Below are 18414 nucleotides of genomic sequence, written 5' to 3' on the forward strand. Positions count from 1 at the left end.
ATTGTACGTGTATGTTCAATGATTTGTGTTATCAGTACTAGTGTAGCATCATTCTGATATTAATATTTAAGGATTGTTTGACTTCCCTTTTGTAAATCGATAACACATGCTCGTCTTACACACTTTTTGAGTTTTTTGAAATATAAAATATATAACAGTGTTTCTCCATTCTTTAAAATACAGCCATTTATATATATTACAAACGTTTCTGGTCAATAATCTGCTTGTCCCAATTACTTTCCTATCTATTAAATAACATTTTTTTCGGTATATTGTTTTGTTCTTGACAATAATATAAGAAAATGAAATAATAGGGCATGTTCTACGTATGAACATGCTTAATGCGAGGCAAGCTACTGCCAATCAAGTGGGTGAAAAAATGACAATAACAAATTGTCAACCATCCGAAAAATCCATAAAACGAAATACAAATATAAAGCAGAGCAACACGGACCTCTAAAATGATACAGAGAGGATCAATGAGCATCCTCTGCTGACCGGTCACACCCGCTGTGTGCTCTTTGTCGTAATAAGGAAAAAAACCGGAAAAGTGCGTAGACAATTAGGCGATTAATTATGGTCTAACAAGTAGTATGAAACTTTCTGACAGCATGCGACCCACTAGAAGAGTGTATTTGCTGACAAGGTCGCTGTATTGACAGTAACACTTACGAAAAGATGACTTCAAACGAGATTGTTGATAGTCCTGATTTATCAATTTGTTTGTCAGTAGTCTACCTCGCCTTAGAAACTGTTCATACGATTAGCAAGCCTTTGTGTATGGAATTAACTGAGAGACAAAAAACACCATATGCAGGTGGTGAAGATATTTTGCTACTGAATTAAGGAAAGTTGACTACAGAAAAATTGAAGTAATCGCGTTTATCATAAACTTTTGTTGTTAGGTTACCATCAATGTCAATTTCCAGTAAAATATCCAGATATGAAACAGATGACGCATACTCTGTGATATCTTTTATTTCAAGTTCACTGGGATATATCAAGTCAACATAAGTATGGAAATAACTATTATTAATTGATAATACGTCGTCGATATACCTAAAATTTGAGTTAAAGGCCACAGTGAGTAATTTATTATTTTCAAGTACACGTTTTTTAATAAATTTTGCTTTATAAGAATAGAAAAATAGACCTGCTTACAATGGGACACAATTGGTACCCATAGGAATTCCAACAGATTGTTGGAAGACTTGATTTACAAAACTACATAGATGTCGTCTATCGGAAACTCAAGCATCTTTCAATGTCAACTTCAGAGTACTTGTGTGTGCAATCAGAAAGGTTTTTAAACAAGGATATTTTTGATTTCCAATGACAAGGTAAGGATTTTCACGACTTCCATTTTTATTGAAGAAACAACTGTGAATGATTTTAAAAAGCCTAGATTTACATTTGTCATGGGGAATGGTTGTAAAAAGCGTTGAAAATTCGTACGTTTTGATGCTATTGATTTTGGTAAGATTTTATGACCTCGAAGTTTCTTATAATTATTTAGAGCTGTTTAGCATCCACATCTGATTCACACCACTTCTTGAGTATATTATTGCAAAGTATTTCCTTCACTACTGTAAGAATATTAGTAAGGAGTAAAGATGGAGGTTTGGTATAACATCTACTGGAAGAGTGAATATGTTAGATCCAAAATTATGTGCATTGGACCCTGGGTACAGACTGGTTGTCTTTATGAGATAACTATGTCGGCGATGTCTCTACTGGTTATGTTATTGTTTATGGTGTTTTGTTGCTGAAACTTTATCATACAGGGAGATATAATCAATTTTAGTCTATTGTACCATTTATTTGTATAAAGATCAATTTCCTAACATAAATGGAAAAATGTTGGCTTAATAAAAAAATAAATAAATAAAGGGTACATTTAACATTTAAACTAAATACAAACATATTTTCTTTGATTGAAAAAAAAGTAAATTGACAATTTTTCAAAATTAGCAGAGTTTATAAAGAATATTTGTGGAATAATATAAATCAAATGAACACAAATAAAAATAACAAAGGTTACATTGTTAAGTGATAAAATATCTTTCATGAGTCTCAAACACCCCAACTGAGAACACCGATATCACATAAACAGAACAAAAATTTATTAACGAAACTGTTATTTTACCTCGACCTTTATAATACATTGATATTCACCTAACAAAATAACAACATCGTTGCTTTATAATTTAATACAGAATGGACAACGATTATGATAGAAAAAGCTACCTTTAAGCCATTCAAATCATCTTAACTTAAAAGAAACTACTCTATTTTTGTCTATAGATAGCAAAAATTTACATGTAATGTGTTTTAGATCAATAAACGAAATAAAAAACTTAATAGAAAAAATTTGACAAACTTTCATACGTATTCATTGACAAACAATCAGCAAATAATAAAAATTAAAGATGGCAAAAATAAACTTTAGATTATTACAATAAATACTAGAGTTCATAGCTAACGATTTAAAAAATACCAATATCAATCGTTAAATGTAGCTAACAATAAACAAACCATAAGACAACAAAGAACATCAAAGAATCATTTAGCTCATATCTGCACTATTTAGTTGTAAAACTGAGCTTATAATGAAAACTATCAGATAAAAAAAAATTAACAAAGAATCGTTTAGCTAATAGAGTACTTGATAATAAAAAAACCCCGATATGCTAAGTATTGGAATGCATTTTTATGGAACAAATCATGCACCTGATATTTTTATTCCGTCAATTATTTTTATAAATACGCGTTAAAAAGTATTTTCCTAAGAAAGTGTCAACAAAGTGTTAATTAACATTGATCTAGACATTGCAAAAAAAGATTTTCCATGTATTCCAAATATATTGGATAGGAATTTTTAGCCATCCTCTTTTGAAAAACATAATCTTAAGTTAAACATTTAGCTTCATTTATTGTTTCATTTTTTTATTCTATCTTTTTCTATTAATTCGCCTCCACTATTGCCCCCCCCCCCCCCCATTTAACACCTTGTGACAATGATTTGAACAAACTTTATTTTTTTACATATTGCTATGTAAAGACTTGATAACCCTATCTCCGGGACGATGATTTTAAAACACTGGAATCTACACTTCCTGAATGATTTCACACAGGTTTCAGTTTTTCTGAGAAAAATGTTTTTAAAAGAGATTTTTCTTAATATCTTCCTGTGTAAATATTTTACCCCCTTCCCTGCTTAGTTGTGTTCACAACCTACCCCCTAGTATAACGATCTTAAATTTATCTTTATACTGTGGAATCATTACAATTTTCGTGGTATTCGAAAGTAACCCTCAGCAAGGAATTAAGAATTTCCATTAAGACAGATGTAGAAAAAAATTCTTTCTTAATGAAATAAAATAAGCAAAAAACCCATGATCTGCGAAAAATTGTCTCCTGAAATTAAATGATTCCACAGTATTCCTTTGCTTAAATTCGACCTCCTGTTGTTGCCTCCATCGTACCCCTGGGGATCTGAACAAAATTGAATCTACACTGCCAGCTGATTCCTTCACATAAATTTCCGCTTTTCTAGCAATATGATTTGAGAAGATTTTTGAAAGATTTTTCTCTACATATTACCCTCTTTTGTGGCCCTACCAAACCCCTAGGGAAAAGCACTTGAATCCACACTAGCTAAGGATGCCTCTACATGATTCAGCTATTCTGGCCAAATAATTTTGAAGGAAAAGAATTTTGAAAAATAACTACGCATTTATTATAATTCAAAATGTTTTCACTCTTATGAGAGCGTGACTTTCATTAAAACAAACTGATTTGCGAAGATTTTTAATGTTTTTTACTATTTATTAGTTCCTTTTGTGGCTGTACCATACCCCTTGGAAAAATCATTTGAGTTTACACTAGCTAAAGTTCCTTCCACGTGTTTCAGCTTTTCTGGCCAAATGGTTTTTAGAGGAGAAGAGTTTTGAAAAATAACTTCGCATTTATTATAGTTCAAAAATGTTCACTATTTAGAAAGCGTGACCTTCATTTAAACAAATAAATTTGGATCCAATTCACTTAAGTATGGTTTGTCCTAATTTTGTTCCATATCTTTGTCACGCAGTTATAATGTTTCAAATTCAACAAATGAACTCTGCGAATTCTTTTCACTGCTTCTTTGATTTGACTGCATTTATAAGATTGGGTAGATCCAAGAGAGCAATGCTTGAAATGATAACAACTAAAACTCCTATTCCCAAGACGACCCCCATTCCCTTGGCAGATGGTCGCGGATCAGATGCACATATCTTTGAGAGCCTAGCTTTAGCAGTCATGTTTTTCTGTATAGACAACATGGATCGCAATTCTTTGATTCGTTGATTTAGTTTCTCTGTGTCGTTAGATTTAATCGGTGCCGAGCCAATAGCTGAACAAGGACACTTACATTCTAAAAAGATAAACACACGTCGAATATATTCAATGTGATTTAGAAACAAGTATAAATGATGTAATTGTTTTTAGTAATAAATACATCTTTATAATATTTAGATTTATTATGATTAACAAATAGAGAATAAATATATATTAATTGTTTTTTTTTGTATTGCTTACCTTTACAAACAGGTGGAGTTCCAGTCCACGTTTCGTTCCCATTACATGTACGTATCAGATCCCCACTTACGTGTCTGTGACGTCTCTTGTCCAAACAGGAGAAACTGACTACACCACCTGGTGAGCTGTCTAGGTTGATTATATTGGTGTTCGGAACATTAAGTCTTGGACACCCAATAGCTAGTTGCCAAAAAAACCCCAAAATCAATGGTTTTTAAAATAAACACACTTCAAATATATATTTGCAAATCACATTGAAGATACCTTTACACAGAGGCTCTGTCCCATTCCAACTACCATTTCCAACACATGTCCGTCGGAGATCGCCACTTATGTATCTATATCCAGCAGTGCATGTGTATGATACAAGTCCTCCATAAGAGGTATCGTAATGCAACATGTCTGTGTTCATTATAAAAGGATCCGGACAAACAATTTCTGAGAACAATGAAAAATTAAAAAAGAATAAACAACTGATGCTATAAAAATCAGAAAGTTTGCGGTTATATTTGGCTAAATAATGTAATGAATGCCCAGTATATACATGTACCTCTGCATATGGAAGGAAGAGTTCTACTCCATGTACCGTTATGCTCAGGATAACACATCATTTTCACAATTGGATCCAATGCTTTATAACCACGTTTACATGTCAATGTGATTTCATCACCATAAGCAAATTTTAGGACAGAAGTATTGTAAATTTCATATTGGAATGAAGAAACTATGCGTGTTGTCGACGTATCTACCTCAAGTAAACAGATTGGCACTACAGATAAAAAAACAATATCAATTAATTTTTTTGGAAATAAAATAGACAGCTAATCTGGCTAATAAATTGCTGCACAATAAAAAGGATCTGCTTTTTCAATATATTACAGCTTCATAGCTATGCAGTTTCAAGAATATATTGTACTAGTTATCGGAAGGGTATGAAAATGGTTATTCTATAGAAATATAATCTATCATTAACTCCGCTTGATATAATTTTTACCATTAATCAAACATGTTACACGACTCAAATGTGTTATGGTCAGTTACATTAAACATGTCAAAAATAAATCAACAAACGAATACATCAGTTATTTACCATTTTAAAATAAGTCAAAGTCCATTCTTGCTAACCCTACGCTAGTTTATCGATGGAAAAAGAACAATCAAAAACTTTGATATATTATTATCTATATTATACCTAGCACATCCATGACTGTTAAGACTATGTCCACGTTATTAGTCATTTGTGCCTTGAAATTCCATCCCCAAATCCTTCCTAACATGAAAACAGCTGCTGATTCATTACTTTTCCTTTTGAGAGGGTTGGGTACCCAGATTGCTACCATAGAGTCGTTGTAACCGTACACGAGTCCCCCGTATGGTTCAGCTTCATTCATCACAGACCCGACGCCATCAAACCGGAAATTCTTGTTTGCACCATCAAGCACGTGAAGCTTTAAAATATGAGGATACAAGATGAAAATTGCACGTGCAAACTATAAATAGTACATGTAGTTATGTAGGACTCCAAATTTATTTTTAAGTCCAATGGTCACGCAAAATACGATGGTCGTGCTAAAGCCCGATTGTCTGCGCCAGAGTCCGATGATTTGGTGCCGATAGACTAATCCATACTTTGCAATAGTTGTCACATTTGGTCGCAATATTTCAGGAAACCAATATATTTATCGAATTAACCTTTATAATTTAGGGGCTCGAAACTTCGTAATTTGACATTACAAATTAGGTTTTGTATGTATTTTTATATCACCATGATGGAGCAATCCAGGCATTGAAGGGATAAGTAATTTCAAAGGGATTTTATCATAGAACGCCGATATATTTGATGGCATAAAAAGGGGACGGAATAACGGTGTATGTCTCGTCACGTCATGAAGACTTCATTGGTAACGTTATAGTAACAGTTCAACATGAACATGAAGGAAGCGGCGGATGTCCGGTAAATCGACAAGTAAGTTTTGACAAAGTGAAGGAAAATGCGAGACAAACAATCTCAGTCCGTAGCAGTTTGTTTAAGTTTGAAGCGAAATGCTGCAATTGTAAATTAAATATATACATGTCATATCTATCACCAGTAGATGACTTTTTCCTCTTTATTTGTATCGTATCATATAGAACTTCGTGATTGAAATGAGGTAGAAATTGACTTAACTTTAATCTCTCTTCTTAGATGATATATAATGTTTTATTCAAATATTAGACCTATTAATTCACATAATAAACAACTTGTTGTTTAAGACAAGTAATTACATCAAAGTTCTCGTATTTAGTAATTATATAGTGATTGTCTTGAGCCAGAATATTTTGATAAAAAAAAAATCAGAAAATACAGGTATAATCACTGTCAAAATCAAAATGAATGAATCTCAAATAAGCGATAATTTTCTTTTAATACAGTAATTGATCAAGTATTTTAAAATTTGCATGTGACAATCTTCAATAACTTAGACTCAAGTTGAAACTTTTGTTTGTCGGTGTTTAGTCTAAATTGGCTTACATTACTTCTATTGTTCATATTAAGTTAATACGTGCAATTCAAATATAATACCTGAACATTGATAAAATTGCCTGTAGCTAAGTTTTCAGTGAGCAAGTACTTTGCGGTTTCAACTTCTTGCAAACGCTTTTTTATTACAATTTCATTTTCCTTGAATCCTGTCAAATCCCAAGCAGTAACTGTGATTGATCCATCCTTGATATGTAAAAAGTTTGTCTTTTCTCCCCATCCGTCGGCAATAGCTATCAGTGATAATTCTAAAATATTGAACGAAAAAAAATCTATCATATCAAATTTACACAAAAGTACTGTAACATCTAAACATTTAGTACACACTGCGCTCTCAGCATTTAACCCTTTTAAATTTGAAACAAAGTCACAACATAGGCTACGTTTTATGACCCTATTTGATATTTATGTATTTATCTACTTAGCCGATAACATGATTTTTACTTTTTTGGACGCATATGGTACGCTGAATTTCTTATTACGTAATGTTTGAACCCGCTAATCATTTGATACAACCGGATGTTAAAAAAGCCGAAACATTTCTACTTTCCTTTTGTTAAAGGGACTTGGACACGATTTGAGAATAAAAAAATTATCCTTTTTTTTAATGTATAATATGGATAACTGGTGCATTTTAAATGATTGACCAAAATATTTAATGTTAAAGTCAAGTTACAAGCGAGATACAGAGGTAAAAATCGATTGTTATGTAAAGAAAGCTCGAGTTCTATAGTTGTTTACAAAAAATGTAATGTAGAGAATTACCATTTTTTAGACAAAATGACACATAAAAGACAATCTAAACTAATTCAGTATCTTCTTAAATACTATTATCAACAAAAGAAAGATACATTTATTTAAAACTGACACCAATACTATACATATGTAAAAATGACAATATTCGAGCTTTGTTAACAAAACAAAGAATTATGAACTCTGTATCTTGCTCATAACTTGATGTTTTACTTCCAAATTTTGGCATAGCATTATAAACTTCTATATTTATCATTATAAACATTGAAAACGGAAAAATAAATTTTGAAAATTTTAAGTCAAATCGTGTCTGATTCCCTTTAATAATGAAATGGTATTAATTTGTCTTTCGTGATAAAACGATTTAAACGATTTAAAATTCAAGATACAACATACAGCATACATTTGATCTTTGTATATTTAGAAGAAAAAAAAACACTTTTTTTTGTAAAAGTCATGCTGAATGTAAATATTCATTAACTTAAACAGCCAGGTCCATAGTATTTGATGAAGGAAAGTATTCAAAATTTTGCTTCGATATGGAATTACTGAGTAATCCCAATTACGAAGAAATGCGTTTTATTGATCATGTAACCATGTTAGGTGTAATAAGTTTTATATTTCAAACTTGGAAATTTCTTCAAAATTACTTTTTAATTTCCCTGTTGTATCACAAGCCGACCAGAGTTGAACATGAGACTCGTTTGTTCCAAAAAGTACCCCACCAAAGTGAAGAAATGTGATTGTGGGAGAGCCTAGTGAAGATAAACCTGTAATGAATAGAACAATTTAATCAAATAACCATGGAAAGCCATGAATATGAAAATCACAAGCATAAAGAAATCTTCAGACAAAAAGACCAATCCATGCTGACCAAATGGCAATTTTTATGTTTTAATCATTATCAAAGCAGCAACTTTTGATTATACATTACAAGGTCATTATCTTACTATTCTAAACAGAATATTTTGAAATACATGTGGTTTGGTAATCGTAGTATGAACCCAGAAAAAAATGTTTGGAGTATAAACATTAAGCATCATCGATACCGCAATCAAACTACAACAATTATTGTTTATAAAATTATTAATATGACATATTACCTTGTCCATGAAAAATACGCCCATTGTTTCGAATCTGTACAAGAATTAGGTCAGGATATTTGTTAAGTGTATGGTTAAGTGATGCATTCAAACAGCCACCTGTTAGAAAAAAATAAAATTATAGCTGTAATATTAACTAGGCATTTGTGTTTTGATATATCTAAACGTTTAATCCTTTTCATTCTATGAAGCAAATTGAATAAAAGTATTTTGACAACAATATCAGAAACTATTTTATACAAATATAGACATTTCATTTCTTTATTATGAAGACTCTCTTATAATCGTCGATATCTTCACAAAAAATAGCTTGACTCTCTTACATTTAAAATGAAATTTTCATCGCGACCTCCAAACAAAAACGATACGTTTGCAAACATTTTAGTATACAGGTGAGTTAGACTTGAGATATGTTGTGACTTTTTAGTGGTGCATCAAATTAATAGGTCTTAATCAGTTCGATAGTATTATATTTGTTGTAAGTGTTGAGATTTATTTTGAAACAAAGCTGTCGACATTTTTACCTGTAATTGTAATCTTGGAGAAACTGGCAGAAAGTGTAACTGAATTAACTTATGTTTGACATAAGAAGCATAACAATAAAAGAATATGACTCTAGGTAGCAACCACGCTGTCCGAACTAACCTTCCTTAACATCTATAGTTTGACTCTTCCAGGTAGGTGGAGGCAGGTCACGTGATCTCCAAGCTTTAGCCTGAACAGTAATGGACTCGTACACGCGAGAAATGTTTTGAGGACCAATCCACTTACTCTCTGCTCCTTTATCATAAGAACAACAACAAATACTTTGAGCGTTAAATACCTGTTTTTAAATAACAAACCGAAAGGTAGCTATAAAATCAAATCAGTGTAGGTACTGAGAGGCAGGGTGTTGAAATTTTGAATTTATAATTGTTGTCCAAATTGTCTTCAAAATAATTTTGAGCTGCGGTTGAATGTTTCAATTTATGTTAAAATTCGGCTTTCAGTCTGATTTTCCGGCTGAAATCTTTACTGAATGTCAGCTAGGACAGCCCTGTTTAATTTTAGAAATTTGACACAACAGTATTTTATTCAAAAAGGGGCCCAAAGGAAAACTGAAAAAAGTTAGTCGGAAGATCAAAGCGATTACATTTATTCAAATAATTATATTTATTTAATTTAATTGTGATCAACGAAAAAACACAAGTTGATATCCGATTTATAAGTTTTATGAAAAGTCTGCAAACTTATATAAGTTATATAATTTTCCATGTGGTTAAGAGTCGGAGGTGCGAGCACTGACTGCATGTTACTCTCCATCTGCCGAAGTATTGTACAAAGTTATATTTGTATATATAAAGAAACACTAACAAGGGTAGTTGCCGCTGCCATTTTGATTATTAATCTGCCACGGTTTTCTTGGCGCGGTTGGTGCCCCCTTCAAAAAATATTAAATTAAATTTAACGAGACCTAGTGTATTAAGCGCAATGTTAATGCTTGTTTTGGAAGAAAAGAATTGACGCGTATTTCTAACATTTTTTCCAAGAGGTGCATGTCTACAGACATCAGTAAAAAAGAGAATACAAAATCAGGTTTCAAAACTAGGATATAAATTACGATTTATAATTTTCTTATATTTGCAATAAGTACTACAGTAACTTCTATTTGCTACAACAATGTGAATTTAAAATGTTCAACCATATTCCGGGGTATTTCATAAGTATATATTGATGTTATACATTCACCAATTAGAAATGGATCAGCTGAGTTCATGGTCATAAATATTTTGACATTGATGAAGGAATTATATAAAATATAAATTTTTATTGGTTCTGTTATGAAGCACAAAAGTAGGTATAACGTATGTCTCAGTGCGTGTAAGACAATTATATATATTTTTCAACCGAGCCGGATAACATAAACATTAGCATATGACTGGGTTCTTTAAGCTATATGATTGCATAAGGATTGATACCATGACCACCCCAAATGTATAATCTTTCTTCATTTGGTTAAAATGTACTTTTGTAAAATTGAAATAAAGTTTAATTCACTTAAGGGTGATTGAACGAGGAGGTAAGGAAAGAATTTGCGTAGTTTTGAATTTTTATGATAAATAATGTAGAAAAAATTGAAGTAATTATGTTTGTAAGATAACTGTTTTCTCCGTTCAGATGTATAGCTTTCGCTTGATTTTGGAGCATTTAGGTGATAGAATGTTTAATCAAAAATTACAATTTTTGAACTCTTCTGTGGCTAGAGAAATGCAAAGGTTTGAAATGCGTTTCAGCATTCAACATCTTTAATTATTAATGAGCTTGTCCACCAATTACTGTGATTTCATCAATAATCGTTGAATAACAATATTTTCATGAAGTTCTTTGTTTAGATTTAAAAGGGCATGGTCACATTTTTGGTCAAGAATATATTTACGATTTTAATGTTTACAATGCTTCAGTAAGACAACTTTAATAGGCAACCAAAAGAACGTGGGGGAATAAGCCGAGGCATAAACCCACTTAAATTCATCTGAAAAACCCACAATTTTTTTTTCTTACAAATACTACTTTTGTTACAAAAGCATATGTAATCATATGCATTCAGTATTGCCAAAACCTTCAAGAATTGACTTTAAATCTAATTGATATTAAGACATCAAAATATGTATCTGCTAATTGAGCAACAAAATGCTAACGAAATCGGATGTTCAGACTATAGTTTATTATAGAGTCATCATACCATTTTTTAAAGAACGTATACTGATAAAACATGTAAATGTTTATCTTTTTCAATTTTCAAAAAAAAAATGGTACCAAGACCCACTCTATGGTAAAAAGCAAGTTTTCTTCCCTCAATTTTCAAGATGATCATCAAATGGCAAAGACCGAATTATGCTTGCGCAATACTGCGCAATACTACATTGAGTATGTTATTTCATTGGAGTAAAATAAGTTAGTCCCTGGTGTAGCGGTTAGCGAGGAGGTCCAGGAACATAAGTCTGCAGAAACAGGTGTTCGTATCCAAGGAATCGTGTTGTAAAATTTTTTTTTATGTCTTTGTTTCAATTCGAAAAACTCATTTGACGTAAAGAAAGCAAAAATTGCGTTATTATGAATAAAGCACATGCATTTAATCATTTTATAGTTTTTTAATTAACTGCTAAAGAAGGTACAATAATCTTTAATTAGTATATTGTTTTTTTTAAATAAACATGTTACTTTGTTGAGCGGGTACAAATTATAGACTTTAAGACGAAAGATTGGAATTATTCTTTTTACACGCACATGATAAATTCTCCGGAGATATGTAAGCACATGAATAAAAATATTTGAAGTTAATACACATATTATTCTAAACACGTGACTGTCATTTGAAACATTCTAGTAATAGGGTTGTGGCCACTTATGGGCATATGCCTCGGCTTATTCCCCCAGGTTCTTTGAGTGTCATTCGTTGAGTTATAAGCGAGTTCACCTCTGCGAATGTGTTCGGAATGTTTTCTTTATCGTTGCTAAGTATGTAATAAATCCAGAGGTGCTCGAATGAAAGTTCACGAGACTTCACCGAGATTTGTTCAGTTCCTGTGAAATTTCGAGCGGAAGTATAAGTGTTCGGATTATATTCTCAAAATACGTAAGTATGGTCGTTTTTCATATCATATCCTACTTAGATTAATGTTAAAACATGAAAACCTTTTAAGATGCAAGTCTTTTTTCACCATCTAGCGGTTATTTACATTAAACGAAAATATTCAGAACAGAGTTATCGTTCGTGTTCAACCACGTGTAAGGTGGTTGAAAATATAAACATTGGGTTGCTTAATAAAATCATAGCCATGTTTGATGCTTGTGGTGTGCAATACCATGTTTTTAGAAAAATAATGGGTGTCTGTTTTGCATAAAAACTTCGTATATCGAGCCATTTTCAAGGAACATTCTGCATAAAATAGTACAGTCTGTTTCACTATTGATGCTATTACTAGGTCAGGCGCAGATCGAAAATTAATCCTCAGGGGTGATCTCTACAAGAATGTTAATTGTTGCAACAGCAGACAAAAACTATTCTTTGTATTGTCGCATTTATTTATATAACACATTTTATCCACCAATTAATGAAGATCAAGTTTAAAATCAATAAACCTCTAGATTTTATATTTCACTACAATTCTATGATTCTATGAAATACACTTTAAACACGAGGCATGATTTTTACTGCGAAACTGAAAGGGTCAAATAAAATCACGTGGTCTAAAATTTAAATGACAATAACATTCGCAGGGGTGGAGTTACAGGGCTTACAATTCTTTGCTATGTAAACAAAGCCGTTGTTTACATTTTGAACGTTGAAGTCAAAACTCCAGTTTTAGACCTAAAATGAATGTAGTAAACGTCAGGATATGTTAATTTATGCTAAAAACTAATAAAGAGTAGAAAAATCAGCTTGGAAAAGAACTTTAGCCGGTAATTTGAACTGATGTTAACAAAAACAGGACACAAGCCTTGTTTACAAGATAAAAATTGTGAGCCCTGTATCGTGCTTGAAACTGTACTAATGACTCTCAAATTTCATTTGGTCATTGGAAAGGCATTCCAAAAGCATTGTAAATACTAAAAACAGAAAAAAGAATTTGACCAAAATCGTGACCATGCCCTTTTAATGTTTATTGATGTGCTATTTCTACTCATAATTTGTATTGATCATTGTCCACGAATTAACGTATTATTGAAACTGTGATTTTCACTTAATTCACGAAAATGGATACCTTTCTATATTTATGCAAACACAGTAACGGAACTCATTCAATAAATCGCTGCACCTGATGAACCAGTCTCTCCACAAAGGTCAAGCTTTGCGCAGCTTGCGAAGAACGACTTCTGGTGAGAGAATGCTAATATACTCGGAAAGAATATATAATCCAATATCAAAGATATTTTGTTTTCTTAAAGAATTTAGATTATATATAGAGGAAAAAGGATTATTTAAAATGCCTTTTTAATGGTATTAACTAAAATAACTGAAAACTTTCTGCACTCTCTTTCAGTAGTGACCCCGTCTAAAATTGAAATACTTAAATCATTCTCAAGCATATTGTTGTATCTGATCTATATAGGTTTTCGCCTTGCCAGGTATGATATTTACTAACCAGGTATCATCCCGTACCCGATCCCTACATAACTATGTAATAATTACATCTTACCGATTACCTTAGTGTAAATGACATAGTGATAATCAAACAATGAATATCAAGCGTTTTGTAACAAAGTTACAAGTTTCACTTTCAATACGAGAGCTGACGTCATAACACACTTTGAATGGCGTCATAATGCTCAAGGGGATATATATTTCATACTGACTGTGTATGGGATAAACATGGTCTCCACGTGACTAATGTATGTTTAATACCTGTCAGCAGACAAACGGTAGTTTTAAAAGATTAACCTGTATATACTGTTGCCCAGTTCTTTCTTGATATATTGCTGTTACCCAAATGAGAAACGAATATATCAATGTGCGTCCTGTTATAGAAGAACACCACGCCCCCATACATTACACCAGCGTCGTCGTCCTGCTGGGCGGATCCAAACGCAGGAAATATAAACCCAGTGTCCGTCCGCGCATCCACCTTGACATAGGCAGGATCCTCCCGAAGGTCGTGTTGAAGGACAAGTCTAGAGGTGGCTGAGTTGGCGGACATCGGTTTCCATTCACTCACATAGCTTGGTGTAGAGGGAATCAATTTTGCATTTGAACCTAAACGATAGATTCTTTTTTTTCAAATATAGATTTCATAAAACTGATAAAAAGAGTAAAGATAATTGATCAATATTGTTACGCATCTAGTACTAATAATGTAATGTGTAAGTACAGTAAAAAAAAAACTTTCCTAATTTTTCACATAACAAAAAGCAAAGAATAATAAGATCCTTCAGAATTTTAATTATTGCTTCTATATTGGCTTAATATTTATTAATATATACCTTCCTTGGATAACAGGGGTGAATTATTTTTTTTAAATGTCTAATAATCATGTAATGCAATGGTGAGAGATCTGGATTCTAAGATCTGGTGATCTGGCGTTACCAGATCCTACCTCTACCTTCTTCGAGGTCCATGTTACTCTGCTTTGAATTTGTATTTCGTTTTATAGATTTTTGAGATGGTTCACTGTTTGTTATTGTCATTTTTTCATTATTCATATATATATATATATTGATATTTGATATACTTCAAACAAACTGATATTCCTTATTTTGTTGAAATAAATTGTACAATTAAAAAATAACAAAAGTTATTCAAACTTTCGAAAAATAAAAATGGTAGGATTATGAGCAGTGTTTTGAGACATGACAGTGGATATGACTTCGCTTATTTCTGTTAAAGCTATATCTTCATCTCTTACATATGGAGGTTTTGTCAAGGGGCATGCTCTACGTATGAACGATTTCAAATAAACTGCAGACTAATGACAGACAAGATAATAAAACAGGACTAAAACAGTCTCCGTTAAAGTTATCTTTTCGTAAGTACTATGGTCGATACAACGGCCTTGTCAGCAAATATAATCTTGCACTGGGTCGCATGCTGACTGAGGTATCTCTAACTTATTGTTAGACGGTATTTATTGTCTAATTGATTACGGATTTTTCCGTTTTCACAATAAGGACAAAGAGCACATGGCGGGTGTGACCGGTCAGAAGAGGATGCCCAATCCTCCATGGCATCTGATTCTATCTCTAATTTTTATTTTAGATCGATTTTTGCTTTGCTCTTGTTTTGTATTTTACCATTGGACTTTTGATTTTGAACACTGTTTGTTATCATCATATGTCATCTTTGGCTATAAACTACATTTAAGGAGAGATGTTACCAAACACACATACACACAAGTACAAGAATTGAAGTGAGGACGTCCTTTGGTAGCCTAAAATGCAACTCCTTTTCCACATATTGATGTTCAAGTATGCAGTTAAGTGACAGTTTCTGCCACATATTAATGATAATGTTATTACAAAATATGAATGATGGAGCATTTAATATATCCTTAAAGATCACAATTAATCATACGTCTCAAATTTTACGAGAAGTTTGGTTTAGTTTTTTTCCGCTACTGTTTTTCAAATGGTCAAATGATTCTCAAACATTATGGTATATAACCTTTTTATTTCTTTGAAGTCAATTGTATAGAACTGATCTTCATTATCAAAATCATAACGTTTCATGCACATGCAACTCATTCCATTTCATAAAACATAGTACATATACATGTATAGTTAAGATGTCAACAACAAAATAGTTCCAACAGTTGGTAACAACATTAAATTTACTAAGTTGTTTTTTTTGAAAACGTCCAAGCAACTATATTTATACTCAGTCCCGAGTTTTTGGTTCCACCACTTTTTGCTTGATATTTCGATAATCATAAATACCTTTGTGCTCAAACTACGTTCATCCACTAATATGAAAAATGTCCAGATTATCTGTTTTGAACGCCCCCTCTACCGCTTCAGGTTCCAATACACCTCCAAAAATAAAAAGTCCATGGGGATTTTGCATTGCATCAGCCATTTTTACGCCCGTTGAAAAATGTCGAGAGGTAACCCGAGTACTTTCTACGTGCAAAAGATGTATACATTTCCCATTATGAATCTCCGTAAGAAATTTGTTTTCGTTTCTGTGAACTTTTATCAGTGAAAAATGATAATTGTTCAATGAAGATATCTTTGATATATTCCTTTTTATCGAGTTCAACTATATTTCTTTCACAGGTTTTGTATTTTTATTAAAAATCATCAAAAAATGATGGAAGCAATGACTTGGGACAGACTACAGCAAAACTCGTTTAGTACGAACACAGATATAGCGAATTCTCGGATATAGCAAAGTTTTTTTTGAGTCGCGTGTAAAATTCCTGACAAATCTTTGCAAAATTTTTCGGTTATAACGAATGCAGATATAATGGACTTACGGATATAGCGAACTGATTTTGAGTCACGTAGAGGTGAATAATAACGAAATTTTACACTTTTATAACGAAGTTCTTTACAGTTTAAAAAGTTTGCTCTACCATTAAACATAATAGTTTGAATGAATTTATTTTTACGTTAATTTTTTTTAATTCTTAATCACAAAATATTTAAGGTATTGGAATGTATTTTTATTTTAAGCCTCAATTAGCCTCAATTAGCAAAAATTGTAGTCTTTCTAATGGAAACACATGTATATTGTGATATCGCTATAGTTATTATTACGAATTCGTTATACGAAGATAACGAATTACGGATATAACGAAGTAAATCCATTGGTCCCTAGGACCTCGCTTTAACCGCGTTTTACTCTATAATTAAAATTTCAAAAAAGTTATCAAGTGGACTGTCCAAGCTATAATGAAATTTGTTCTTGGTGGACGCTTTTGCACATGCACTTCGTAGATATCCAAGGGTGGAGCAAATCAGTCTCTTAAAGTTGTGAAATTATTTTATTATTATTTGTCAAATGGTTTTTGTCAAGAACTTCTTGCACACGCATCTTCATCGCAATAAAATCAACAGGAACTATCCTTTTTAATCACGTTTTTGATACAACACTGAGGAAGTAAAACACAAGCTCGATATCTTTGTTGGTTAGTTGTTTGAAAGTTAAAGGGGCATGGTCACAATTCTGGTCAAATTCTTTTTCTGTTTTTATTATTTACAATTGTTTAGAATTGCATTTCTAATGATCAAATAAAATTTGAGAGTCATCATATAAAACATAGTTTAATATGTGTAAAGGTTCATGTTCACTATTAGGCTTAGACAAGGTAACTGTTACACTTTTTGATCATGAAAGTTTCAAAGGCTTCATGTTTTAACTGCATCCTGTTGGGTTTGAAAAACTTTCCAGCTGTATTAAAAAATCTTTAACAGTAGCAGTGGAATCTGGTATCAAAAGATATTGTTTAGCAATCTTTAACTAAAGATATATCAAGTGTTCACAAATTAAGAGAAATTGAATTTTCTCTCAATCTAAACAAATGTATTAAACACAAATATTGTGTGTGTGTGTGTGTGTGTGTGTGTGTGTGTGTGTGTGTGTGTGTGTGTGTGTGTGTGTGTGTGTGTGTGTGTGTGTGTGTGTGTGTGTGTGTGTGTGCGTGCGTGCGTGCGTGCGTGCGTGCGTGCGTGCGTGCGTGCGTGCGTGCGTGCGTGCGTGCGTGCGTGCGTGCGTGCGTGCGTGCGTGCGTGCGTGCGTGCGTGAGAGAGAGAGAGAGAGAGAGAGAGAGAGAGAGAGAGATTATTTTTAAATAAGTTATTTAAAGGAATTGATTTTTAAGCTTCAAGAAACCATGGTTGGACAGCATATTCATTTTAGCTTTTAAAGGTGCATGTCTGTCCTCTATATATGAGCCGGTCCAATGATATCGCGGTAGATAAATCATTTTATCTAACGGTATTGTGAATTTTCTCTATTATTTACCTAAGTGATGTTGAGCGTGA

The 18414-nt window shown here is 32.4% G+C and overlaps 1 protein-coding gene across 1 annotated transcript; it reads right to left on the minus strand.

The window, feature by feature from the left end:
• Positions 1-3995: 3995 nt before the first annotated feature.
• On the minus strand, positions 3996-15051 carry LOC128190662 (uncharacterized). The gene is made up of 10 exons (XM_052862781.1): positions 15030-15051; positions 14378-14689; positions 9601-9735; positions 8956-9054; positions 8503-8622; positions 7142-7347; positions 5771-6026; positions 5129-5347; positions 4843-5016; positions 3996-4414 (listed from the first exon to the last, which is right to left on the minus strand). The coding sequence occupies exons 1-10, from the start codon at positions 15049-15051 to the stop codon at positions 4134-4136; spliced, it is 1824 nt and encodes a 607-aa protein (XP_052718741.1). The 3' UTR covers positions 3996-4133.
• Between the last annotated feature and the right edge of the window lie 3363 nt (positions 15052-18414).

Source organism: Crassostrea angulata, chromosome 6 (assembly GCF_025612915.1).
Source record: "Crassostrea angulata isolate pt1a10 chromosome 6, ASM2561291v2, whole genome shotgun sequence".
NCBI classification, from domain to species: domain Eukaryota; kingdom Metazoa; phylum Mollusca; class Bivalvia; order Ostreida; family Ostreidae; genus Magallana; species Magallana angulata.

Bases quoted from the DNA above. Each gene is read 5' to 3' on its own strand.
- LOC128190662 (XM_052862781.1), bottom strand. From the start codon at position 15,051: ATGGACCTCGAAGAAGGTAGAG. The intron at 8,623-8,955 runs GTAATATGTCAT...TATTCATTACAG, and splicing joins GCGTATTTTTCATGGACAAG to GTTTATCTTCACTAGGCTCT. The intron at 5,017-5,128 runs GTACATGTATAT...CATTGTTCTCAG, and splicing joins TCTTCCTTCCATATGCAGAG to AAATTGTTTGTCCGGATCCT.